The sequence below is a fragment of the Mesoplodon mirus genome, assembly GCF_964341445.2.
Source record: "Mesoplodon mirus genome assembly, chromosome: 15".
Classification (NCBI taxonomy): domain Eukaryota; kingdom Metazoa; phylum Chordata; class Mammalia; order Artiodactyla; family Ziphiidae; genus Mesoplodon; species Mesoplodon mirus.
In genome coordinates, this window is record NC_138991.1 from 64,172,718 (window position 1) to 64,196,965 (window position 24,248).

Consider the following 24,248-nt stretch of genomic DNA (forward strand, 5'->3'; position numbering starts at 1 on the left):
CCACCATCCCCTCCCTTTGCCAGGGCCCCTCACTCCTGTCTCTGCCCATCCCAGGCCTGGTGGGTGACTGCAAAAGTTGAGGGAATGACATGCACTTGTCTGGCTGGAAGGAAGGGGTCTTTGCTACCCTCCTCCTGACCTAGAATGAAATGTGCTGACGGCTTGGGCCTCTGAGCACTAGCCAGTCAGCATTCACAGGAGCTGCTCCCTTGAGCAGGCCCCTTCTGCACCCCAGCTCTTCCTCCCCTCCCCTCCCTCCACCTCCACCAGCATGAATGCCCCCTTCTCCTAACCGATGGACAGTCATTTATTCTTTGTGTACCTCTCTGAGTACATTTTACCTGGGACAAACCTAGGAGTCTCAGGCCATTTTACAGATCAGGAAACAGGTCTGGAGAGGGAAGAGACCCATGCAAGGTTCCCCATGTTCCCCTTGGGCCCAGGACGGTGAGATCCCAAGTCCACCCTCTTCAGCTTTCTCAGTCACACATACAGGAAGACAGCTGAGCTGCAGGCTCACCCTCAACCTGCCCCTCCCCAGCCCTGCTCAGCACCCTGCACATACCTGGCCCCCAGGGGTCAGGCACAGCCAGCCCAGACAGTTCCCCATGAGGGGAAAAGCAGGCTGTGCTCAGGCCCAGTCCTTGCTGCTCCTTCTTCCCTTGCCACTACCCGCAGCCTGGGCTCCTAGCCCCGGCCCAAGCACAGGGCCTGCCTCTAGGCAGCCTCCTGGGCCACAGCCCCTTGGGTGTCCACACCCCAGCTGCTGCCCCTAAAAGCCACTTAGGCTGAAGTGGCAAGGCTGCTCCCCCATCCCCACCTCTGAGTTACTGGATGATGCTGCCATAGGCTCCTGCCTGGCTAGCCACCTCCATCTGTCTGTCTGTCTGTCTGTCTGTCTCTCCAGAGGCTACCTGTCTGACCTGTGACTGGCCTCCCTGAACCCAATCTGGTACTGCTATCCCCGGAGGCAGTGAGGGTGGGTATGGACAGTGGGGTCCACCATATGCCACCCCAGGTGGGGTTTAGGGGTCACCCTATAGCAACCAGGACCACCCAGGACCTGCCATGCTATAGCTTTGAGGCCATACCAGAGATGAGGGAGGTGGCTGGAGGGGAGACCCCCAGACCAAGGGGAAGGGAAAGTAGGGACCCCTGATCCCTTGGGTCAGGAGGCTTGGAGACCTCTTCCCCTTCTGTAGAACAGACACTCCCAGATCAGCCTTCTGCAGCCCAGGACTCAGCCTGTGAGTGAAGATGGATGGGAACAGAACACCACTGGAGGGTGGGGTAACCAAGGGATGTGGTCACAGCCAGGGGCCAGGAACACTGCGCCCCAGAATAACAAAGGAGGCCCCAAAGCAAAAGAGAAGCCAAGGAGGTACCAAGAAAGGTTAGCAGCGTAACAAAGCCAACATCAGAGTAACAAAGGGGACAGGTAGCAAAGGAAGTGGGTAAAAGCGACAGAATAAAGGCAGCAGGGAACCACTCCGAAGGGAGAGCAGGAGTGAGTGAGAGGGAACAGGGTGAGTACGGAGCACCTGGGGTGACAGAGGTGAAGAAAGGTGACCCAGCAGCTCTCTGGCCAAACTCTCCCAGGCCTCTTCCTTCAGCCCCACTGTGCGGAGGTGCGAGAGGAGAGAGGCCAGGCAGCAAAGGGAAGGGAGAAGCCTGGGCAGTGGCCCGGAAGTGTGCACTGAAAAGTGTTTGGGCTGGAAGCTGTTTGGGTCGCTGGGAATGGGCTGGGGGAGGTGAGCACGAGGCCAGCAGCAGGCGGGAAGGCGGGCAAGTTGCAGGTGAGCAGAGGTCTGTGTGACCCCCACCCCCTCACGCTCCTGTGCTCACCCCACTCCTGCCATCCTGGTCCGCTGCGATGTGACAGAGGGAAAGGAAGTATGTCAGATCTTCCAGTCCTTCTCTCCCCTAGGTCCACTTGGTGTAGGACTGTCCTGTGCTCCTGTTTCGGGGGAGGGGGTTTCCTCTGACCTTTGAACCTACCTCCCTGCGGAGATGGGGCAGAGCCTGGGCCTGGGCAGAGACTCTTTTGGTGTGACCGTGGGCAGAGGCCTTGTCACTGTCAGAGGGAGGGCCGGAGCCCCCTCCCTAATAAGCATTAAGGGCCTCGCGCGATGACCAGGCGTCGCTTACGACCCTTTCCTTCAGACTTCGCCAGGCCTCTCTTCAGAGCCCCACATTGGAGCAGGCGGGACCAGCACAACGGGAAGAGAGATGAGAACAAGAGACCCAGAGATGAGAGGAAGAGAGAATTGGAGAGGCTTCGAGGATCGAAGAGTGCGGAAGCGCATAAGGCCCGCGGTCGAGGACTCCCAGGTGGACTGCCCCGCCCACCCTGGGATGGCCCCGCCTACCTCCTCCCATCGCCAGAGGAGCAGAGTGAGACTGTAGCCCGGGAGAGCAGCCGCGCAGCGCCTCCTGCCGGCGATGAGTGGCATTACATCGTCCGGGGAGCTGCCCAAGGTTCCACCTCTCTCTCTGACTGGTCCAGCCCTGCCGAGTGGGGGATTGGAGTGACACCTGCGCCCTAGGGCTGCTTGCACTGCAGGAGCATAGGGGCACCATGGGGGTGGTAGCAGAGAAGCTGGGCCTCTGCTGAGCTCCTAACAGGCTCTGCTTTCTCGTCTTGAATCTGGCACCAACCTCCCTGGACTGGGGTATCTTCAGGCAACATGAAATCTAGGCCCTCACCGAGTGTTCCAGCACTTGTGACCAAACATTTGCAGGCCACTTGGTGCCAGGCCCTGGCGAGCACTGGGGAAACATCACTGAGACCCAGGGAAACAGATTTGTGTACCTTGGCAAGGGGAAGCCCAGGGCTGGGGCAGCCTCCAGGAGGGGCATTTAACCTGGCCTGGGGCCCTGGAGTCCTCAGGCAGGGTGAACCACAGGGCTGTTCTGGAATCTGCCTAGAGTTCCTGCAGGCTGTGTGGGGAAGGGGAGGGAGGAATGAGACTGTGGAACAGGGCCCAGCCTCAGAGCATGGATTTCATTGCATGGGTGGTGGGAGCCCTTGAGGTGTTGTACACTGGGGGTGACAAGGTCAGGACACCCATGTTTTGAAAGGCCAAGTTCAGTGAGGAGCAGGGGCAAGAGCACTGGCAGAGTTGGGGGAGAGGAGGTTGACCACAGTGGTCTGTGACTTCCCCCAGCGCAGATCCTAGAAGAAAAAAATACTGAATGGAATCAGAGTAAATAAATTCTGGAGTCCGTAAGAATTGGAAGGGTGGAGTAAAACAGAGTACCCATATTAGCAGACCATGTGGAAGAAAGGTGCACCCAGGAGATGAGAGGAAATTGCCAGTGGGAAGAGGCCTCCAGAGGGTGCTTCCAGAGGCCAAGGGGGTTAGTGTGGGAGCTGGCTCCATGTGGGCACCCCAAAGCCAAGAGCTAGACAGACATGAGGCCACCCCTCCCCTGTCCTTGCTGATTGCCCCAAGGGCAGCCTTGCCACATGGCCAAGGGAGGACTCCAAGGGCAGACAGCATCAGGGCACAGTGACCAGGCACTTCGAGGTCCAGGACAGTTGTGGGAGTCTGAGACCACATTGAAGAGGGCTGAAGGGGGAGCAGAAGGGTGGAGTGAGGGGGGCACTGGAAGGGGACCCAGGTGGAGGGAGGTCCTTGCTATTCAAGATGGCAGAGCACATTTATATGGGGGGACTGGAGACAATAACTGGAAATGCAGAAGGGGATAAGAGGTGGAGGGGTCCCTGAGGAGGCAAGGGGGTCTCAGGTGGAGGGACCCTTCCTCCCTAGGGAGAGATCATGGCCATGGCAATAAAGAAGGGGGCCAGGGGTTTCCCACTTTGTCTCTGGAAGCCCTTGGCTGAGGGGAGGGAGGGGTTCCAAGGAGATCCGGGTTTGAAATGAATGCTGGGAGATGCGGAAAAGGGTGGATGGGCTGCCAGGTCTTAAGGTCCCACCCCCTCGGGGAGGGCATTCTCCCCATGCTGGCCAGGGGGCATAGTGAGGGGGCCTCCTGGGAGGCTGGAGTGGGGGCTCCAGCTCAGCGCGGAGGGTGTGAGCTACTGCCCTCCTCCTCCTGCACACCTTGGTAAATGGCAGCAGGACACAGGGTCTGACTGCCCTCCCCCCACCGTGGGATACCCCTTCCCTGCTGGGGGACCCTGGGACCTGGTCTGATGACCTCACCCCCTAACAGGAGGGGCAGCACTGGCAGAGAAGGGAGAAGGGGACCCAGCCCCCAGCAGAGTCTGCCTCCGTCCCCCATTCTGCCCCGCAAGGGCATACAGATCTCGGCTGTTGGGGGGAGCTTGCCCGGGCCAGCTGGAGGGCTCCTGACATTTGCCAGGACGTGGGCGCGGCTGTTTGCACCCCGAAGCTAGATGACAAAGTACACATCGCGGAGGAAAAGCGTCAAACACCGGGGCGCGGCAACTAGGCAGGTTTTATTGACCAGACTGCCGGCCTGCTGGCAGAAGACATTCCGCCTGCGTCAGGCGTGGGGGCGCGGGCAGGGGCTGCGATCAGGACGGCTCTGGGGAGAGGCGGGGGCTGGCGAAGGCGGTTCCCTGAGCAGACCATGACTGAGCAGGAGACACTCCGAAGGCTCTGGAAAGAACAGAGAGGACCGTGGGAAGAGGGTTGTGAGACCTCCACTACCGCTCCCCCGACTCCCCAGGCTGGAAGGGTAGGGACTGCCCCAGGAAAGCCTTCCTCTACTGGGAGTCGGGGATGGAAAGGTTGTAGGGTGCCCTGTGGGCAGGCAGACGTGCGCTCCGGTCTCAGATCTCCCGAGACACCCTCGTCCACTGCTGTCCCCGTCCCCTTCCTCTCCCCGCGTACCTGGCCTGCTCTTCAGAGGTCCAGGAGTAGGATCCCAGCCGCAGCTCCGGTTGGGGCGCGGACTTCGGGGCGCGCGGGCTGCGAGGCGCACTCACCGGGAGCCCTGCGCGGGAGCTTCTGCGTCGCACCTCCCACAATTTCTGAACTCCGGAGGGAAGCAACAGAGCATCGCGGGCGGCGGGCCCCCCAGAGACGGTGCTTCTGGCAGATGGCCCCTGGGGGGACACGCCCAGGCCGAAGCCGTCCCAGGCAAGGGGCCCGGCAGCCGGGCGCAGTGCGCGGCGCCACACGTAGGGCGAGCGGCGCAGCCCCATTAGCAGGCCCGCGGCGCGGCCCACCGTGTGGTAGCGGGGACTCGCCACGTGCTTGTACCAGGCGGCGGCGGGCAGCGGCAGCAGCAGCAGCAGCAACAGCAATGCGATCAGCCAGCGGCTCGCAGTGGGCCCCCGCCCGGGGCTCCGCACCCCCGTGCCCCGCGCCAGGGTGCTCACGTTGACCGCCGCCCGGAGGGCGGACCAGAAACTGGTTCAGTCGGGTCTGGGCGCGCAGCGTCGGGAAGCTGGAGTGCGGGAGGCTACAGGTTAGGAGTTGGTGCGGGTGGGTCCAGCTATAACTGCTCGGTGGCCCCGCCCCTGCTCGCCCCCGCGGTACCTGAGGGGCTCCCCAAGGGTAGGGGGAGGGATGAAGTGAGAGGAGGAGCCCAGGCTGCGGGGCGGGGACGTGTGTTACTGAAGCACCCTGGCTGAGTGGGCCTCTAGGTAGAATTCATTTTGACGCTCTGCTGGGGGCTCCCCTGATCCCCTCTCTTAGCCCCCTCTGCCTCTTCCCCCCAAAGAGAGGAACTTCCAGGCATAGGGATGGGGGGACAGGATGTTCCCTGAGCCAGAGCTCTTGCAGATGGGGCACAAGCAGAGCAAAGACAGGGAGGCCAGCAGAGCCCTACTGGGGTAAAGCAGGAGAGCTGCTTGGTGGGGGCCCTCTGCACCCCTCAAGACCCCTCTGTGTATGTTCCCCCTGGAGGGCTGCTCCCTGTCCTCGTCTAACACAGCTATCAAATCTGTTCCCACACCCATTCCTCTCCTCCCTAACCCCTAGCTTCTCCCCAACAACTCACTTCCCAGCTGCAGCTGGATGGATGCTTGCAACTGCAAGTTTGGCTGCATCAAACCCTCTCTGAAACAGTGGTTAGGTTAGGCTCCCAGAATAAAGAGTCAGCCCCTCATACTGCCTGGGAAGGATAAGCTCTGCAGTCTTCCAGCCTCCTCTTTGGTTATGATCCCCCCCCAAAACCACTTTCTCTGGCCAGGGCAGTCTCAATTCATTTGCCATACCCAACAACCCATGAGTTTGCCCACCTCTGTGCTTCTGTGCCTGGGACATCCCATCCTTTTCAATCTGGCAAACTCTTACTCATCCTTCAGGATCCTTCTTAAATAGCCCTTCTCTGAATAGTCTCCCAGAGTATCCCTCTGTGCCTGCCTGGGCTTAATAGCCCCCTTCCAGAGGGGAGGGCCTGACCCATTCTTGCCTAAGTCCTAAACCAGGGAGGATGCAGCCCTCAAAATAATCACACCTCACCCCACCCCCCAGCAACCACACCACTCACGGGGCACCTTCTAGATCCCAGACACCAGGGATCCTGAAATATCTTATTTTGATCTCCAAACAATGCCACAAGGTGGGACAATGATTGATTCCATCTACCAATGAAGAACCTAAGGCATGGGGAAAATTAACTTGTTCCAGGTCACCTGTTGGGTAAGCACTAGGGGGAGTGGGGCCCAACCTAGACCCCCAGCCTGAGAGTTCCAGTTTGGGGACCCCAGCTGCAGTGCTCAGTGGAAACCTCCCATCCCCCTCCGCCTGTCTCTTCAGCAAAAAGGAGGTGTGATCCCGGGGGCATGGGGGAACAGAGTCTGAGTCTGTCCTTGCTCTCAGACCTTCATGTTGGAAGAGGAACAGAGGGGCTGAGGGGTGCCGAGGACGGTGCCTGCTTCTGAGGCATGAGGGGCAGAGAGATTCTGGTGATCCCCTGGGGAGGTCTAGAAGCAGCAGCAGCAGCTCTCCCCACAAAGGCCCTGCAGAGCTGCTGAGAAATGTGTCCTGGAGCCCAGTGACCCAGGCTTGATGGTGGTGGGTGTGGGGGGAGGGGTAAGTGCCTCAACCACTTCTGCCTCAGTTTCCTCATTTGTAAACTGGAGATAATCCTGGTCAGCTTGCTGTAAGTATTAAAAATCCAGGCTGGGACTTCCCTAGTGGTGCAGTGATTAAGAATCCATCTGGCAATGCAGGGGACACAGGTTCGATCCCTGGTCCAGGAAGATCCCACATGCCGCAGAGCAACTGAGCCCATGCCCCACAGCTACTGAGCCCGTGCTCTACAGCCTGTGAGCCACAACTACTGAAGCCTGGGCGCCTAGAGCACATGCTCTGCAACGAGAGAAACCACCGCAATGAGAAGCCCGCACACTACAACCCCTCACTTGCCAACTAGAGAAAGCCTGCACTCAGCAAAAAAGATACAATGCAGCCAAAAATAAAAATATAATAAAATAAATTTTTTTAAAAAAGAAAAGAAATCCAGGCTGGGGGACTTCCCTGGTGGTCCAGTGGGTAAGACTCCACGCTCCCAATGCAGGGGACCTAGGTTCAATCCCTGATCGGGGAACTAGATCCCACATGCATGCCACAACTAAGAAGTCCGCATGCGAAACTAAGACCTGGCGCAGCCTAAATAAATAAATAAATAAATATTTAAAAAAAAAATCCAGGCTGGGTCTTGACATCTTGACACTGTGCCTGGCACACAGTAGGCGCTCTATAAATGGCATGGCTACCATCTAATTGCTGTTGCTGTTCTAGCGGCTGCCTAGTCCCCTAAACTGTCAGAGAAATCCCTTTGATGTAGGGGTGACAGCGCTGGACCAGGCAGGGAGGGGGTACAGAGGAAGCCATCTGCGCACCTGGAGGGGACTGGAGGACCGAAAGGACCAGTAGGCCGAGTGGAAAGCTGCCCCCTCCCACCTCTGCCTCACTCTCCTGGGGCCCCTCCATCTTGAGAGCTGCCTGGAGTGCTTGGTGGGCGGGCAGTGCAGCACAAGCGGGCTGCCAGGGTCCCCTGGCGCTGCCGCCCCCTCCCTAATAAGGGGATGCAGGGGACTGCAGCCTGGGCAAACAGGGAGCTTCTGCAGGGAGAACGTCATCGATATGAAATCTGATCAGTCATGGCCTATGCTGTAATGGACGTTTCTGCGCAGTTGGAAAATTTAAGAGAACTACAATTAGCAGCATGGTAAATCTGAAAACGCAACGTTGAGCAAAGAAAAAAAATGCTCTGCACAATGATACGTTCGGTGTCTGAAGTTCAAATACCGGCAATCCCTCCTGCTTGTTTATGACTGCGAACCAGAGGGAGCGAAAATGTCAGTGTGCAGGTGAAGGATGAAGGCCACATTAAGACAGAGCAGGGCGGCTGCCTGTCAGCTGGAGGTATGTGGAAGGCAGGCAGGGAGGGAGCCCAGGGCTGGGTAAGGGAGAAAAGCACAGAACAACTTGATGGTCCCTGGTGGCTCCTAGTTTGGAGTGCTCAGGAAGAGGGGCTCTGTGCCAGCCCTCCCCCACCTAGGACTCTGGAGCCAAAAGTCTATTGCCAGAGGAGGTAGTGGCCATAATGGTCCATGAGAGCCGCCTTGTCTTTCTGGGGCTCACTACTCCTTTCATCCACACACAGCCCCTTCTAGAAGCTGACTGATCATGGCTTCTGACTATCTGCACACCACCTCCCCTGACACTGGACCAAGCCCTCCGGAGACTGGGACCACGTCTGCCTCATACTCACGGCCCCCATCCCAGGCACAGAGCCTGGCTGCCAACAGGAACCCCATCCTAATGACACAGTAAATGAGGAAATCTCTCCATTTTGTCATTTTAAAAATTATTATGTTTTATAATATCAAGGTCATATACATTATAAGCCAAATGCTAGTATAAGGGACAAAATAAAGCTGTCTCTGTTCCACCCCTTCACATCCCCATCCTGCCCCCCAGGGGCAACTACTTCCAATTCTTTCAGCTATTTTTCCTAGTATTTGCCTCCATATTTTGAAATCATAAACTTAACTGCTACTCTAAAAATGGGTGGTCTTTTTAAGGAGGTATAAGATACTTTGAGTAAAGTGTGCACATCTTAACAATTGCATTTGTTACATATGCCTACACTTGTGTGCCCACAGCCCAGATCAAGGTAGAAAAGATTTCAGCTCCCTAGGGGGCTCCTTTACCCCACCTCCTAGCCAGAAGCCCCAGAATAACTCATCTATCACCTTGGATCGGAATTTTCTCAACCTCAGCATGGTTGGCATTTGTGAGGCTGTCCTGGGCATGGTAGGACAAGGGGTCTAGGACAAGCAGAGCACATATAGTGGACGGATGTGGGGCTGTCATTTTGCAAGTCGGTAAGTAGTAAATATGCGCAGACAGCAACCAGGAGAACAAGGATGCTCCTCTTATTGCTTCTATGATCCACTCCAGGCAGGGCTTGAAAGACACAGAAATCCACAGGTCAGCGAGGTAAGAGCTTGGGCCAGGTTGATGTTCACATACTTCTCAGCTACAACAAGCTTTCTGTCTGAGGACAGCTTTTCATTCCCTTGTGGGGTATGAATATCTTTTTTCTGAGCTGGTGAGTTTCCTTAGGGGAAAATCCTCCAGTCTCCTGCTGAGGGTGAGTTGGAGGTGGACTGGGCCCAGGCCTCCAGACAATGCATGGACTTCCATGCACTCCTGTTTTCAGTCCCACCTTCAGTGAAACTTCTCATCGGGGTTCCCCCAATGCTTTGTAAAATGAGTCACCCTCCACCTTCTTTCTGTCATTCCACAATTTGCTTACATCTTACTGCTTGCTCCTCTCCTCTTCTTTATGCTCATGGAAAGATAATCCCTTTACTGTCCTTTCAGTGGGGTTTTGTGAGGGTGAGATGACACCTGCATGTGGCCAATCCACCAGGTTTAATTGGTGTGATGATCCCTGTTTTGCAAATGGAGGAAGCTAAAGGCTCAGTGAGCTGACCAAGGTCACCAGCAAATAAGTAGTTGAACTGGGGTTTCCAGCCCCCCTTTAAAAAAAAATCTTATTTCTTTTGGCTGTGCAGCATGCAGGATTTTAGTTCCCTGACCAGGGATCAAACCCGTGTCCCCTGCAGTGGAAGGGCATAGTCTTTTTTTTTTTTTTATTTAATTAATTTATTTTTGGCTGCATTGGGCCTTCGTTGCTGCCCACGGGCTTCCTCTAGCTGTGGCGAGCGGGGGCTACTCTTTGCTGCGGTGTGCAGGCTTCTCATTGCAGTGGCTTCTCTTGTTGCAGAGCACAGGCTCTAGGCACACGGGCTTCAGTAGTTGTGGCTCGCGGGCTCTAGAGCGCAGGCTCAGTAGTTGTGGCGCACAGGCTTAGTTGCTCCGTGGCATGTGGGATCTTCCCGGACCAGGGCTCGAACCTGTGTCTCCTGCATTGGCAGGCAGATTCTCAACCACTGAGCTACCAGGGAAGCCCAAGGGCATAGTCTTAATCACTGGTCAGCCAGGGAAGTCTTCCAGCCCATTTCTGATTCTAAAGTCCAAGCTCATCCGCCCACAACACATCACTTTTCTAGAAGGGTTCAGATGCGGACTAGCCTCCTGTGATAGCAGAAGGGAGGTCCTGAGTGTGCCTGGCCCCCAAGGGTAGTGAGGAGGCCCCCCAACAGCTGCAGAGGCTCAAAGCCCCAGGATTCACAACCGTCCAATCAGCAAACCTGCCCTGATGTTTCTCTGAGTCAAGCCTCCGGGCTCAGCTGGGTGGGCCCAGCCATGAAGAGGATAGGTTCTCTACCCGCCTTTCTATCGGGACTGGGGGAGACTGCTCCTAGTTCAGAGACTGATGTCACCACGTGTTGTCTTTTCTGATAGGGATTGTGTTTGTGTGTGCGCAAGCGCGTGTGTGTGCCCGATGACCACGCCCGTGTGTGTCCCAAATACAAAAGAAAGATCTGGGTTGGAAAGAGATTTTGGGCTCCTAATAGGGTTGCAATATTTAGCAAATAAAAATACAGGACTTCTAGTTAAATTTGAATTTCGAATGAACAACGAATAACACTTTAGTATAAGTATGACCCATCAATATTTGGAGCATTAAACATTTTGCTCTGGGAGGACAGAGCTGGCCCAAGACGAGGGTCAGAAGAGAGGAGGGCCTGACACCCGCAGCCCGGCGCCAGACCTGCGGCTGACCTCCAACCTGTCCGCTCCGCCTAGAGCGCCCGGTGCCGGTGGCGCCGCTCTAGCCGGCGCCTCGCTGAGGCGGAAGTCGTGAGCGCACTTCCGCAAGGTGGGGCCGTTGCTGGGCGGGGCGGTGACGTCGCCCCGGAAGGGGCGGGCCCGCTGGGAGCCAGTCCGTCCAGCGCCGCGCCGCGCCGGCCGGGAGGGGGCCGGATCCCGGACCATGGCGGCGGCGGCGGCGGGTCCGGAGGGGAGGCGCGCGGCCCTGGAGGCGGCGGTGGCGGCACCTGAGCGGGGCAGCGGGAGCTGCGTGCTGTGCTGTGGGGACCTGGAGGCCACGGCGCTGGGCCGCTGCGACCACCCGGTGTGCTACCGCTGCTCTACCAAGATGCGGGTGCTGTGCGAGCAGCGCTACTGCGCCGTGTGCCGCGAGGAGCTGCGCCAGGTGAGCTGCGCCGGCAGGGCCGCGTGTCGGGGCAACTGGGCGGGAGTGGGGGCGCGGCCGGGCGGGACGGCTTGTCACCCGGCGGCCGGAAGGGGACTTTGCCTTCCTGGTGTCCGACTGCAGGCCTAGTGGCGCCGGCTTCCAAAAGAGAGGCCTGGCGGGGCCACCCGGGGCGGAGTCCCCATCGTGGGGCCGACTGTGGGGCGTGTGGGGGCGGGAGGCAGGAGGTGGCCGAGCTGATTTGAAGAGGCAGCGAGCGGTCCTTGTGGGGACAGAGTCTGGGGGCTTTCCTCCTGAGCCCCGGGAATTCCTGCCGGGCCACAGGAGGGGCATGAACAGAGCAGGAGCTCCTAGACCTGCTCGTCTTTGGGAGATTATTCATCAAGGGTCTCCATTCTGGTGGAGGCAACAGGGAAAGTGGGCACCTTCAGTGGCAATCTGTTCTGGAAGCAGAGGGTCAATCTGGGCATTTCCAGCCTAGCTGTGTTTCTGGGCCTTTCTGGGTGACGCTGAGCAAACTCCTTCTGAGAATGGCATTTCCATCTATTAAGTGATGGTTGTACTTACCATCACCACCAGAGGGGAAGGCAGAACCACTGAGGTCTCCTCAGGGTGCTTGGTGGGTGGGGATAAAAGTGTTACGAAGTTTTCCTCCCCTTGCCCGTTCCATCTGGTGGCGGTGGGGCGGGGAGGGGGGGGCGCTCAGCTCCAGAATGGAGGAGAGGGAGTTTCTGATTGTCCAGACTTGGAAGCCCTAGTGAGGTCAGAGGGCACCACGGAGTTTTCTCCCACCCTCACCGCAATGCCAGCTGCTGGCTGGGAGCACCTAGCTGGAGCTCCCTTGGTTTGCTGTGCTTTGAGATATGTTTGCTTCCAGAGTTGTGAAGTTCCCCTGGTTTGTTCATGGAAAGCTTGGGCTGGTGACATCTGCCAGGGAATCTGACGTTCTTTTTCCTAGAAGTGATGCAGAAACGACATCCTTTCTTCACTTTCTTTTTTTAAAGTAGAATTTTATGTTAAAGGAGCCAAGAAAATGCTGTAATCCCATGAGCACTCTTTGGGCACCTACTCTGTGCCCTATCTGAAAAAGACACTTGGAGATGCTGTCAGTCTATAATGGGGTGGACAGAGATGCATCCGGACCTGGGAGGGATCGGGGTGCAGGAGCAGTTGGGGAAACCTTGGGTCTGTGACTTAGTCAGAAGGCGCCTCCCAACTTCACCAGAGCCTGCCTTGCCTTCTAGTCTTGCATAACTTGATGTAACTCTTGAATGGCCAGGTTTCCCAGCACACCTGTAGCTTCCTTCCAGGCAGGCAGGCAGGCAGGCAGGCACGCGCATCGGAGGCCCCGGCACTGCAGGTCTCACTGAGGAAGTAAGCAGACACCTATATATGGGTGCTGTAGCTAGCCTCTGGCCTCTCTCATACCTTGTGGGTCCCATACCCTACAAGGGCTCTGTGGCAAGGGGGTGTGGACATGAGCTTTCAGCTGGCTCCAGCTGGGGTGTGGTTTGGCATCAGGTGCCTTCCTCTCAGGCCTGCTCCTAGTTGCTAGGCAGCAGGAGGGTGTTCTGGGAAGTTTGGGAAGATGATGCTCCTCTCCATTTATCCTGTTTCCCTCTCACTCTTGAACTCTGAACACCCCCGTATCCCTTCTGTTCCCTTGCTGAGTCCTGCGCTGTCCTCTGAATACATCCGGTGTCCCATGCCTGCTTGGAAATCCCACAGCAGCCCCTAACCCCTGAACCCTGCCTCTCCTCTGTCTCTTTTATGGGAATAAGTCTTTGTAAAAAATTGGGAGGAAAGTGTGCCAAAATGCTTTTTGGGACAGGCCAGCTCTGTTTGCTGGTTAATTCCTACATCTTGACCTGGTGCCTCCCTGTGCCGGCCTGGGTGAGGAGCCAGATCAGTTAGATTGCCCGGCACTTGCTCAGGGTGGAGGCCGAGGCAGGCTCCCAGCTGATGGGCAGCAGCAGCGCTGGTCTTGAGGGCACGCTGGCTGAGACTGTTGTCAAGTCCTGGGTTCCTGTCTTCCCTGGTAGTATCTTTCCCGCAGGCCACTTTCTTCTAAAAGACAATTCTTGTCTTACTTTCCACCTTGCTCTGATCCCCGGTGATGTTGATGAGGCTTGATGGGGCTGCTGTACAAAGTGAGATGTGTCTGAGCTAGGAGGGGCCCTGCAGGCCACCTGGTACAGCCCCACTGCCCCATTTCATAGGTAGGAATTGGGAGCGGAAGCTGAACGCAGGTCAGGAGGCAGGACCTGCTGACTCAGGTCATGTACTTCTATTGTCCCTGCCCCCTCTCCACCAACCTGGTCCTGGCCCGCCTCCTCTGAGAGGACCTGCTTGTCCACGTCTGGCTCCTTGGGTCCCTGTACTCTCCCCGTCCAGCCGCTCTCACACTGGTCGTTGCTGACACCCATCCACTCTCACACTGGTCGTTGCTGACACCCATCCCCGTCCTCTCACGCACCCATTCTCCGTGAGTGCTCACTGCACGCTGGGAGTGGGGAGCAGCAAGGCCCCAGGCAGAAACCCCTGTGGTGGGGGAGTCCAAGGGGACTTTCGCCCCCATCTGCCTTTCCTCAGGACCTGATCTTCTTGGGGCCCACCCAGAGGCACCCTTGCCCTGTTAGTCATTTACTACCTGGCCCACCCAGGGGCTGCCCAGGATGGTCCCTCCTCAAGTATCTAGGCCTGGCCTGTACCTCTGTCCTTGGACCCATGATCCCCTCCCATCAGGGTGATCACCAGGGTGGGTGAGTCTTGGGCCACACTGGTTGGATCCCTAGCGGGCTCCTGCCCATCCTTGGCCAGGCCACCACACCCTCATCCTCCTCCATCCATGCAGTTTTGTGTCTCGCCTCACCCTCTGCTGAGGGCAGGGACACTGGCCATTCCAGGCTGCACTGCCATCCCATCATCTGGTGCAGGCCCGGGGGGCCCAGTCCTGGTCCCAGCCTGTCTGTGAGGGGCAGTTAGCATTTCCCCATCCCACCCCCCAGCTCCAAACCTGCTCACTGTCATTCTCAAACGAACACTTTCCTTTCCCAAGCCTCTTCTGTGGTTCCAATCTCTTCCTGAGCCAACCCAGTGTCCCCCTTGTGGCCTGGCTCAGGTGTGCCCAGCCTGGGCTGCCCTACCAGACTGCTCGGGAGGGACAGACACCCCACCCAAGCTGACTGTCACTCAGTCCACGGCAAGGGTGCTCACAGCCCAAGGAGAGACACCACTTGTGGTGGATCAGAGCAGACCTCTGAAAGGAGGGTGCCAGGGTGATGGGGTGGAGGTGGGGCGGGGTGCGGGGGCCCTCCCGGCACAGGTTTCTCTGGGAGGGAAGTTGTTCCCCTGCTGAGTCTGTCGAGCTTGGATGCTTGTTGGCAGTTTTGGGGCTCCCCTCGAGGCTGGGGATATGGGCACCGAGTCCCAGTGGTTAGTTCCTTGTGCTCTGTGCTCCTCCAACAGCATCCTGAGTGGTTCATGGCCCTGCGCCTGCAGGCGCCTATCCCCAGGCAGGAACTGGGGTCTGTGCTGGAAAGGCACTCTTGGGAGTGGTTGGAAGGCAGGGCTGGATGTGGGCTTGCTCTAGCAGGGCAGATCCCATGAGAAGAAGCCAGTGGAAGGCTCGGGGACCTTCCCCATGTCCCTTCAGGACCTACGGAGAAAACCGGGGCAGAGGGTGACCCTTTGGAGGCAGAGCCAAGACCTCCCTGTGAAGATGGGTCACAGGGTGCAGCTGGGATGAGGTGCGCTCAGCGTGTGGCGGGGGCAGGGGTGTGCAGCCACGTTCATCCTGCCCAGCTTTGCCAGACATGGTGACAAGGGGAAGAAAGGCCTGTTGGGGCGCTGCCCATCCCCCCCACCCTGCTCTCACCCTCCAGAATGGCTGTGGCTGGACCATGATGCTTCCCTTGGGCTCCGTGGGGGCGGGTGGGGGGCAGGCTTGGTTGTCAGCCTGCTCTCCACACCCCCAAGCATGTCCTCACAAGTAGAGGCTGAGCTCCCCATCTCCTTCCCCAGAGCCCCCAGGGAACCAGTTTTAACCACCCTGCTGTTGGGGACGGTGTAACCACCCACTCTCCCCAGCCAGTCCTACGTTTTCCCAAGTTCATGGCCACCCTGGTCCCAGACATCCTCCATGACTGGGCCTAAACCTAACAGGGGAGATCCTGATGTGGCCTTTGCCAAGGAAAGGCTGTCCCCCCGGGTGTGCTTGTAAGGACTCTGAGCTGAGGTGAGTGGGCAGCTCCAGGCTGGGGGACAGTGGTGGATCGGAAAGGAGCACGGAGAGGAGGAGATGAGCCAGTGTGGTCTTGATGCAAGGGGGAGGGGGCAGAAAGAAAGGGGGACTGGAGGATGAGGGAGCCCTGGAGGGAGCAGTGCCCTTGGTGACTCAGAGGGAAGGCCTGAGCCTGTGTGGGGGCCCTGGGGGCCAGGCTGGGGGCATTGGGACAGGGGTCTGGTCATCATCCAGTGCCAGGGTCTGTGGAGAGGCAGAGCAGGCTGCCCGGCCAGGCCCGGCAGGCTTTGCTGAGAGTGCTGGAGACCCCTGAGAAGTGGCCGGGCTGCAGAGGTGTCCACATCCAGCACACTAGCTCCTCTGTTTGGCACCCCCAGACAGCCCAGTTAACAGGCAGGAAGCTGGCCAAGAACGGGCGGGGGCCAAGACCGAGTACTGTGGGGGAACCCTTCTCCCCCTTTGCCATCATGGAAGCATCATGGGTGCATGGAGGGTAGCCAGGCCCTGACGCATGCAATCTGGCCTGGTAGCATTCAGTTTCCTTAGCTGCTCCTTGGACTGTGTCTCTCCTCTCTCCTGGTGAAAGTCATCCTGTGCCCAATACCCATGTGATTAAGCCCCGGTTTGCCTGGCTGTCTGATCCCTGTCTCTGCCCCTGGGGCGGCCTCTGTCTCTCTGGCAGGTGCCAGTTTGTCTGTGGATGAGTGTGGAGCCGGCTGCCCCCTGGTGGCGAGGCCAGCCGCTGCGTCTCTGTCCTGGCAACCCTAGGTGGGTGGGCTGCGGGTGGGGAGAGGAGCCCAGGCTGGGGCCAGGCTGGCAGAGGGTGCTTCCTGCTGGGACCTGCCTCAAGCCTCCCAGGAGGGGCCCTGAGTGCCTCCCTTTCTCCTCAGCCTGACGCGTCCATGGTCCAGCTCACCAGTCCCTTTTGCTTTCGGTTTCAGGTGGTCTTTGGGAAGAAGCTTCCTACCTTTGCCACAATCCCTATCCATCAGCTTCAGCATGAGAAGAAATATGACATCTACTTTGCTGATGGAAAAGTGTTTGCCTTGTACAGGTGAGAGAGGAATTCTTAGCCTGGGTTTCTGAGGGTCTGTGGGATGCTTTGTGGTGGGGACGGACACATCTCCGTCACCTCTTTTGCTCCTCACATCCCTCAGCGGGGAGGGGGCACTGGTGTGGTGCAGACGTCAGGGCTAGGTGGCTGGTTTCTCTCATTGGTTTTCTCTACTGTAACGGGGGATGCTCACAGTGCCCCTCCTGGGGTGGTGATAAAGAGGGGGCAGTGGGCGACAAGGGGTGAATTCAGGGAAGGCGCACAGCCCTGCTTTCTGGGGCTCTTTGAGGTGGTCGGGAGCTCCTGCAAATCAAGCTCTTAGCCTATGGCGGAAAAACCTCATAAAGGGGTACAGTTGTCTTGGGGGTGGTCCTCATCTTCCAGGTGAGGGGGCAGGCACCTGTGTGGGCTCAGTCATCATGTCCATCTGATGCAGGGGTCAGTCTCCTGGATCGTGGACCCAGCCCCACCCCGTGGCCTTGTTTAGCTCAGGCCCTGGGCCGAGCACCATCTGGCTCAGTGGTCAGAGTGCTGAAATGCACGGTGGGGCAGGAGTGCCCATCCTCCTGGCTCCCGCTTCCAGGGCGTCTGCAGGGGCGCAGGGTGAGGGGCCGCGGGGAGGTTCTAGCGCCCCTGTGGACAGTGATGCTGAGTGCCCTCGGGGGGACTGGTGGCTCTCGATGTCTCCCTAGGCAGCTGCTGCAGCACGAGTGCCCACGGTGTCCTGAGCTGCCACCTTTTGGCCTCTTTGGGGACCTGGAGCAGCATATGCGGAAGCAACATGAACTATTCTGCTGCAAGCTGTGCCTCAAACATCTCAAGGTGAACCCTACCCCATGGCATCTGCCTGGGGATCAGGCATTCAGGGAGCATCTGGTGGAGGTGGGTGGAGGCCAGGCCCAGTAGAGGCTGGCACAGAGTGCTCAGCCAGACAGCTGTGAGCGGCTTGTTGCTGCCTCTGGCCCTGGACAGGCCAGATCCCCAGGGTTCCCCAGCATCCCCAGCTCTCCTGCCTCACAGAGCCTGCCAGGCTGCTGGTGTCTGGGGCTCTGGGGCAGAACTGATGCCACAGGGTCCCCTGCATTGTCGGGCCGTGGGAAGGGACGGGAGGCCTGGGAGCCCCCACCCCATTCCCAGCCCCCCATTCTCTGCAGATCTTCACATACGAGCGCAAGTGGTACTCGCGCAAGGACCTGGCTCGGCACCGCATGCAGGGGGACCCCGACGACACGTCGCACCGTGGGCACCCGCTCTGCAAGTTCTGTGACGAGCGCTACCTGGACAACGATGAACTGCTCAAGCACCTGCGTCGCGACCACTACTTCTGCCACTTCTGCGACTCAGACGGGGCCCAGGACTACTACAGGTGGGCGTGGGCGCACGGCAACCTTGGGACACCCAAGCGGGCTGGGCGAGGGCCCCTGCTGACACCCGGTTCCCGGCAGCGACTACACGTATCTGCGTGAGCACTTCCGAGAAAAGCACTTTCTGTGCGAGGAGGGTCGCTGCAGCACCGAGCAGTTCACCCACGCATTCCGCACGGAGATCGACCTCAAGGCCCACAGGATGGCCTGCCACAGCCGGAGCCGCGCTGAGGCCCGCCAGAACCGCCAGATCGACCTTCAGTTCAGCTACACGCCACGGCACTCGCGCCGGAACGAGGGTGAGCGGGGCCCGCCCTGCCGAGCGGGGCCCCCAAGGCAGGGCTCACATTGCGGAGCCCTGCTTTGGAGGCCTCAGATCCAGGTCCTGATCGGACCCCGCACGTGTGAGCGGGGACAAGGGACAAGCCTGTTGAGCCTGTGTCCCCCCAGCCCACTGAGGAGCCCCAAGCACCTGAGAACGTTGGGACAGGGAGCTCTTCACTGGCTCCTGAAGGGTCTCAGATCTGCTGTTCTGGGGTCCCTGGGACTCTTCCCCAGGTCAGGAGGATTACTGAGTGCCCACTGTGTGTAGGTCCTTCCTGGGACTGTGGGGCCAGCAGGCCCAGGCCCCTCTCCCAGCCCAGTTCTTGCTCTGACCCGGTGCCTAGCCTAGGCTAGAGGCCCAGGACCACTGTGAACCCTGAGAGGTGTCTGCGCCCATCCCCCAGGTTCAGGCGCTATGGTGGGTGGGGAGGCCTCTGCTGTCTAAGCCGGAGCACTGGCCTCGGTCTGGTCTGGGCCCGTGACAGGCTGTGTGCTGGCCGCAGGGGTCGTTGGTGGCGAGGACTACGAGGAGTTGGACAGGTACAACCGCCAGGGCCGCACGGGCCGGGCCAGCGGTCGCGGAGCCCAGCAGAGCCGCCGAGGAAGCTGGAGGTACAAGAGGTGGGAGGATTTGCGTGCCGCCAGGACTCATGTTCTCCTGGCATCACCCCTGAGGCGGTGGCAGCAGCCAACAGCTGGGCTGGGGATAGGCACCACTGTCAGGGGACTTTGGCTTTCTGGCCTCTGGTGTCCTGGGCATGGCAACAAGGTCTGCTAGGTGTCCTCAGTGAGGATTCCTTCATTTTCACCTAGTTTTAGCCACAGACACCAGGACCCTGCAGATTGGGGTGTTAAGGGGGGTCCTGGGTCATTGGGGGTTCAGTGCAGTTGTGCCATGAAGCCCCAGCGTGGCAGGCGCGCACTCAGGCTGGGCTGCCCCCGATGGCCGGGCTGGATCGAGGCATCTTTGGACCCCAAATGCTACCCCAGAGAACAGGATCGGGTGTTGCCCAGGGAGCCAAAGCTTGAGGCTGGCAGGCGGATGGTCCAGCTCCCTCCACAGCGCCCTCTCCTGGCCAGGGAGGCTGGGCTGGCACCGGTTCCGCTGGCTCCTGGCAGGCAGCCTCCTGGTGTCCAGGCTTCCCAGGGGCAAGGCCCCTCCCCAGCCCCTCGTCCTGCATGTCACTGTAGTCCTGGGCCTTGCCCAGCCTGAAGTCATCCCCATCCCAGGGAAGAAGAGGACCGAGAAGTGGCAGCTGCCATCCGGGCCTCAGTGGCCGCGCAGCAGCAGCAGCTGCAGCCGCAGCAGCAGCCGCAGCAGCAGCAGCAGGACACACGCAGGAGTGAGGACCAGGAGGAGGGCAGCAGGCCCAGGAAGGAGGAGGCAGGTGCGCGGGGTCCTGAGGAGCCCCGGGGCCCCCGGCGCCCGCCCCGGACTCAGGGCGAAGGCCCAGGTGAGCGGGCCTTCCCTGTAGGCAACTCTACTGTGGCACAGGAGGTGGGAGGTGGGCTCCTGACCAGCGTGGCGGTGCACGGACTGGCAGGGCCTCCACCCACAAGGCCAGTGAGAACCCGTGTGCTTTCCAGTCACCTCACAGGGTCTGATCCTGCCCTTCAGCGTTGGTCAGCCCTGACCTAGGGTTCTTTTGTGTCTTGTAGGCTCCAAGGAAGCCTCAATAAATGGTCCTGTGAGCCAAGAGGCCTTGCCAGCAACTGGTTCGGCTGCAGGAGCCACATTCCCAAGGTACATGTGTGCACGAACCGGGGCTCCTATGTAAGGTGGGTGGAGGGTGGGTGCTGGGCAGGCCAGGGCCTGGCAGGCCACTGACCCCTCTCCCCTTCTCGGCACAGTGCTCTCCCGGCCCCCACTTCGAAGCTCAGGGACGAAGACTTCCCCAGTCTCTGTGCCTCCACTTCTTCCCCCTGCTCCGCAGCAGCTGCCCTGGGCCCCATGGGGCTGGCGCTGGCCTACTCTGTCCCCACCAGGGGCAGGAGCACCTTCCAGGAGGAGGACTTTCCTGCCCTGGTGTCCTCTGCCTCCAAGCCCAGCACTGCCCCCACCAGCCTCATCTCTGCCTGGAACAGTAGTGGCAGCAAGAAGGTGGCACATCCCGCCCCAGGGGCCCAGTCTGCCAGCGGGGGAAACCAGCCCCCCAGGAAGGCTGGGAAGGGGGGTAAGGGTAGTAAAAAGAGCGGACTGCTCCGCGCAGAGGAGGAGGAGGAGGAGGATGGCCGCTCCAGCCTCACCACCCAGGAGCTGCAGGGCGTGCCCACGACAGTCGCCGTCTCTTCCCTGCTGGCCGTGGCCTCCACCCAGACCTTCACCAAGGTCGGCAAGAAGAAGAAGGTGGGCTCCGAGAAGTCGGGTGCCTCATCTCCCCCGCCACTGCCCCCTGACAAAGATGGGCCCCCCGGGGCTGAGCAGGCCCCCGTGGCCCCCACTGGCAGAGCTGAGGGGTCAGCTGCTGTCATCGTCAACGGACACACAGAGGGGCTGGTCCCAGCTCGGAGCACCCCCAAGGAACCCCCTGGGCTCACGAGGCCCCTGGGGCCCCTCCCCTGCCCCACGCCCCAGGAAGACTTCCCAGCACTCTGCGGCCCCTGTCCGCCCAGGATGCCCCCGCCCCCAGGTATGTGTGCCTGGCTCAGGCCTGCTTTGGGGCATCTGGGAAGGGGCCAGGTTTTTGAGTCGGGCTGGAGCCCCTGGGCCCAAGAGGAGCGTAGCCCGAGGTTGTGCAGGTGCAAGTGGGGAGAGGTGAGCCTGTGCGGTGGTTTCCAGCTGCCTTGGAAACCTGGCGGCCAAGTCTGGATGCAGGCTCCATGTCTGTGAGTGGCGTGACTTTGGTCTGCCACATAACTTCTCTGCATCCTTTTCCTTCCGGTAAATCGGGGCACTCCTAGCAAGCACCCTCTTGAGATGAAGGCAAATGAGTTAACTTAGGCCAGCATTCACCACAAGGGAGCACAGCATGCATGCCAGCTCTTGGCATCATCAGGCCCTGGGCCTGCTTTGCGGGGGAGGTGCGGTTGTGGACAAAGCCTGACCCTGACCCTGGTGAGATGGGCAGCTTATGGGAAGTGGGGGACCAAGGCTTGTCTGCCTGGCCAGTGAGGGTCACGTCCTGAGATCTTCCTGTGTGCCCCCCCATCCTCCACAGGCTTCAACACCGTGGTGCTCCTGAAGGGCGCTCCGCCTCCACCTCCACCGGGTCTGGTGCCCCCCATCAGCAAGCCACCCCCCGGCTTCTCTGGCCTTCTGCCTAGCCCCCACCCGGCCTGTGTCCCCAGCACTACGACCACCACGAAAGCGTAAGTGTGGGTGGGCCACCTGGCCTCATGCCCCTTTGAGGAGAGTGCCGTCACCTTGGGCCACTCCAAAGGCTGAAGCCTCCACCTCCTCCCCATGTCCCGATTCCAAACCCAGGCCAACACCCGTGCCACGGGCCTACCTGGTCCCTGAGAACTTCCGGGAAAGGAACCTGCAGCTCATCCAGTCCATCAAGGACTTCCTGCAGAGCGACGAGGCCTGCTTCAGCAAGTTCAAGAGCCACTCGGGGCAGTTCAGACAGGTCAGGCAGGCGGGGGTGTGGGGGCCAGCCCGGCCACCTGGGGCCCAGGCCTGGGCCAGGTGTGACTGGGTCTGGCTCTGGGTGGCAGGGCGTGATCTCCGCAGCCCAGTATTACAAAAGCTGCCGGGACCTGCTCGGGGAGAACTTCCAGAAGATCTTCAACGAGCTGCTGGTGCTCCTGCCCGACACGGCCAAGCAGCAGGAGCTGCTGTCTGCACACACAGACTTTCGAGGCCGTGAGAGGCCTCCCGGCACCAAGGCCAAGAAGAACAAGAAGAGTGCATGGCAGGCCAGCACCCAGCAGGTGGGCCTGGACTGCTGCGTGTGCCCCACCTGCCAGCAGGTGCTCACGCACGGTGATGTCAACAGCCACCAGGCGCTGCATGCTGCCCGGGATGACGACTTCCCCTCCCTGCAGGCCATCGCCAGGGTCCTCACGTAGCTCCGGACGTAGCTCCTGCCAGCGCAGGCAGGAGCCGCCACACCCATGAGCCTCCTTTCTCCTTCCTCCTCCCTCTGGGCTGCCAGGCAGCCAGGTGAGGCCACCCGCTCAGGCCCCTCAGCTGGCCGGCCTGCCAGGGGTCACCAGGAAGGCCCGCACCACCCTGTCAGCACACCATCATGCAGGAGTCCATCTGGTTTTCTCCTGGGAACTGGAGAAAGACCCCTGCCTCAGCAGCAGGCTGGTCTGGGTTTACATTCTCATGCTTTTGGAAGGTGCCGGGGATGGAAGGGCTGGGATGCCAGGACCTATGTGTGCTGTCAGAGCCGGTGGCCACGGTGGCCCGATCTGGGACTGCCTGAGCCTGAGGGCTGTGGCACCATGGTCCCTGAGCTGTGGGGCCACGGGTGCTGGAGTCAGATGTTGAGTGTATTGTGTAAACAGTTGGCTGTTTCATTATTCGAGAACGTTCAGGATTAAAAGCAGACACGAAATTGTGCTACTTGAAGTTGAATCTTTTTACGAGACTAGCTGAAACTGGGATCTCAAATTGCCTCTGACCTTTTATAAGACAGTTTATCTTCAAATAAATTTATTTTGCAATAATGCACATAGCTGAGCTTCTCTGCCTTCCGGGGTCACCCCACTCAGAGTTGTCAGACATTACAGCTCAGGTGGTCACCAGTGAGTGCTGGGGCGGGGAAGACCTGTGGGGAGAGCTGGGCAGCTGGGCTTGCTCACAGGAAGAAGCAGCCAACCCTGGGCTCCAGTCCTGGAGGTCGAGCACCGCCCAAGCCTTCCAGGAGTAGAGACAGCCATGCTTGACCTACACTGTGTACCCAGTAAAACTATTCTTCCAGAACCTGGGAGTCACACAGACTCGAGGTTTCAATCCATAGACCAGTGAAAGAGCTACTAAAGATCAACAAGAACAATTTAGAAACAGTGCAGGGTATATCTGAAATACTGAAAGAAAATAATTTGTACTTAATTATTTGGATCCAGTATTTTGAAAAGGAACCAGACACCCAGTGAACTCTCCCCTTTCTGCCACAAACACATATAAATAGTAGGAAAAAAGGTCTAAACACATAGCTACATCCAAATAAGGCAACATCCTTAGATGAAAAGAAACAGATGTCTTTCTAAAAGAAGCAGAAGGGGGTACCCCAGGTGATGAAGGGGATGTGGCCTGCAGTGGGGCCAGGCCAGAGCCACACGGCTGCATGGGCACTGCCTATCTGAAGCCGAGGGCCGGCCTGCCTGCCTGTGGCTGAGACTGAAGCAAGTTCCTGGGTGATGGCCATGCTCGGAGCCCACTAGGAGACAGAGCCTTCACCCTCTTCACTCTCCGTGGGACTGCCTAGAGGCCACCTGCATTCCCCACCACACCGGAGAAGCCCCTCATAGCTGATGCCCTCTTTGCAGACCTGAGCACAAGCAGCACCCCCAAAGAGTAACCTGGAAGATGAGCTATCTCATGAACAATATTGAAAATACCGATTCTTAAAGAAGCAAGAACCATAACAATACCAGGCAACACTTAGCGGTGTTTGCTGTGTAACAAGCACTGCTCTGAGCTTTTTACACACACATACACACACAAACACACACAGGTTTACGTTAACCCTTCCCGCACCTTTGATGACGGCAACTACTAACTATTTTCCTTTTCCGGAAGGGGAGCCTGAGGCACAGACAAGCTGAGAGACTTGCCCAGAAAGACCAAGCC

At 59.0% G+C, this 24,248-nt stretch overlaps 2 protein-coding genes across 4 annotated transcripts; one reads left to right on the top strand and one right to left on the bottom strand.

The window, feature by feature from the left end:
• Window positions 1-4,406: 4,406 nt before the first annotated feature.
• Window positions 4,407-5,491, bottom strand: NPW (neuropeptide W). The gene is made up of 3 exons (XM_082645355.1): window positions 5,475-5,491; window positions 4,824-5,382; window positions 4,407-4,589 (listed from the first exon to the last, which is right to left on the bottom strand). The coding sequence occupies exons 2-3, from the start codon at window positions 5,135-5,137 to the stop codon at window positions 4,505-4,507; spliced, it is 399 nt and encodes a 132-aa protein (XP_082501481.1). The 5' UTR covers window positions 5,138-5,382; window positions 5,475-5,491; the 3' UTR covers window positions 4,407-4,504.
• A 5,737-nt stretch (window positions 5,492-11,228) lies between these two features.
• On the top strand, window positions 11,229-23,015 carry ZNF598 (zinc finger protein 598, E3 ubiquitin ligase). Of its 3 annotated transcripts, XM_082643946.1 has the most exons (13): window positions 11,229-11,520; window positions 16,705-16,817; window positions 17,510-17,639; window positions 17,972-18,183; window positions 18,263-18,480; window positions 19,009-19,126; window positions 19,736-19,959; window positions 20,165-20,249; window positions 20,357-21,135; window positions 21,664-21,814; window positions 21,930-22,074; window positions 22,163-22,378; window positions 22,493-23,015. In XM_082643946.1, exons 1-13 carry the CDS (start codon window positions 11,299-11,301, stop codon window positions 22,514-22,516), a joined length of 2,637 nt encoding a protein of 878 aa, XP_082500072.1. In that variant the 5' UTR covers window positions 11,229-11,298; the 3' UTR covers window positions 22,517-23,015. The 3 variants fall into 3 exon arrangements, with proteins under 3 accessions (XP_082500072.1, XP_082500071.1, XP_082500073.1); XM_082643945.1 differs by having other exon boundaries at window positions 19,009-19,117; window positions 22,163-23,015; XM_082643947.1 differs by having other exon boundaries at window positions 11,250-11,520; window positions 22,163-23,015.
• The last annotated feature ends 1,233 nt before the right edge of the window (window positions 23,016-24,248 follow it).

Bases quoted from the DNA above. Each gene is read 5' to 3' on its own strand.
- NPW (XM_082645355.1), bottom strand. From the start codon at position 5,137: ATGGGGCTGCGCCGCTCGCCCTACGTGTGGCGCCGCGCACTGCGCCCG. The intron at 4,590-4,823 runs GTACGCGGGGAG...TGTTCTTTCCAG, and splicing joins ACCTCTGAAGAGCAGGCCAG to AGCCTTCGGAGTGTCTCCTG.
- ZNF598 (XM_082643947.1), top strand. From the start codon at position 11,299: ATGGCGGCGGCGGCGGCGGGTCCGGAGGGGAGGCGCGCGGCCCTGGAG. The intron at 16,818-17,509 runs GTGAGAGAGGAA...ATGTCTCCCTAG, and splicing joins AAAGTGTTTGCCTTGTACAG to GCAGCTGCTGCAGCACGAGT. The intron at 22,075-22,162 runs GTCAGGCAGGCG...TCTGGGTGGCAG, and splicing joins ACTCGGGGCAGTTCAGACAG to GGCGTGATCTCCGCAGCCCA.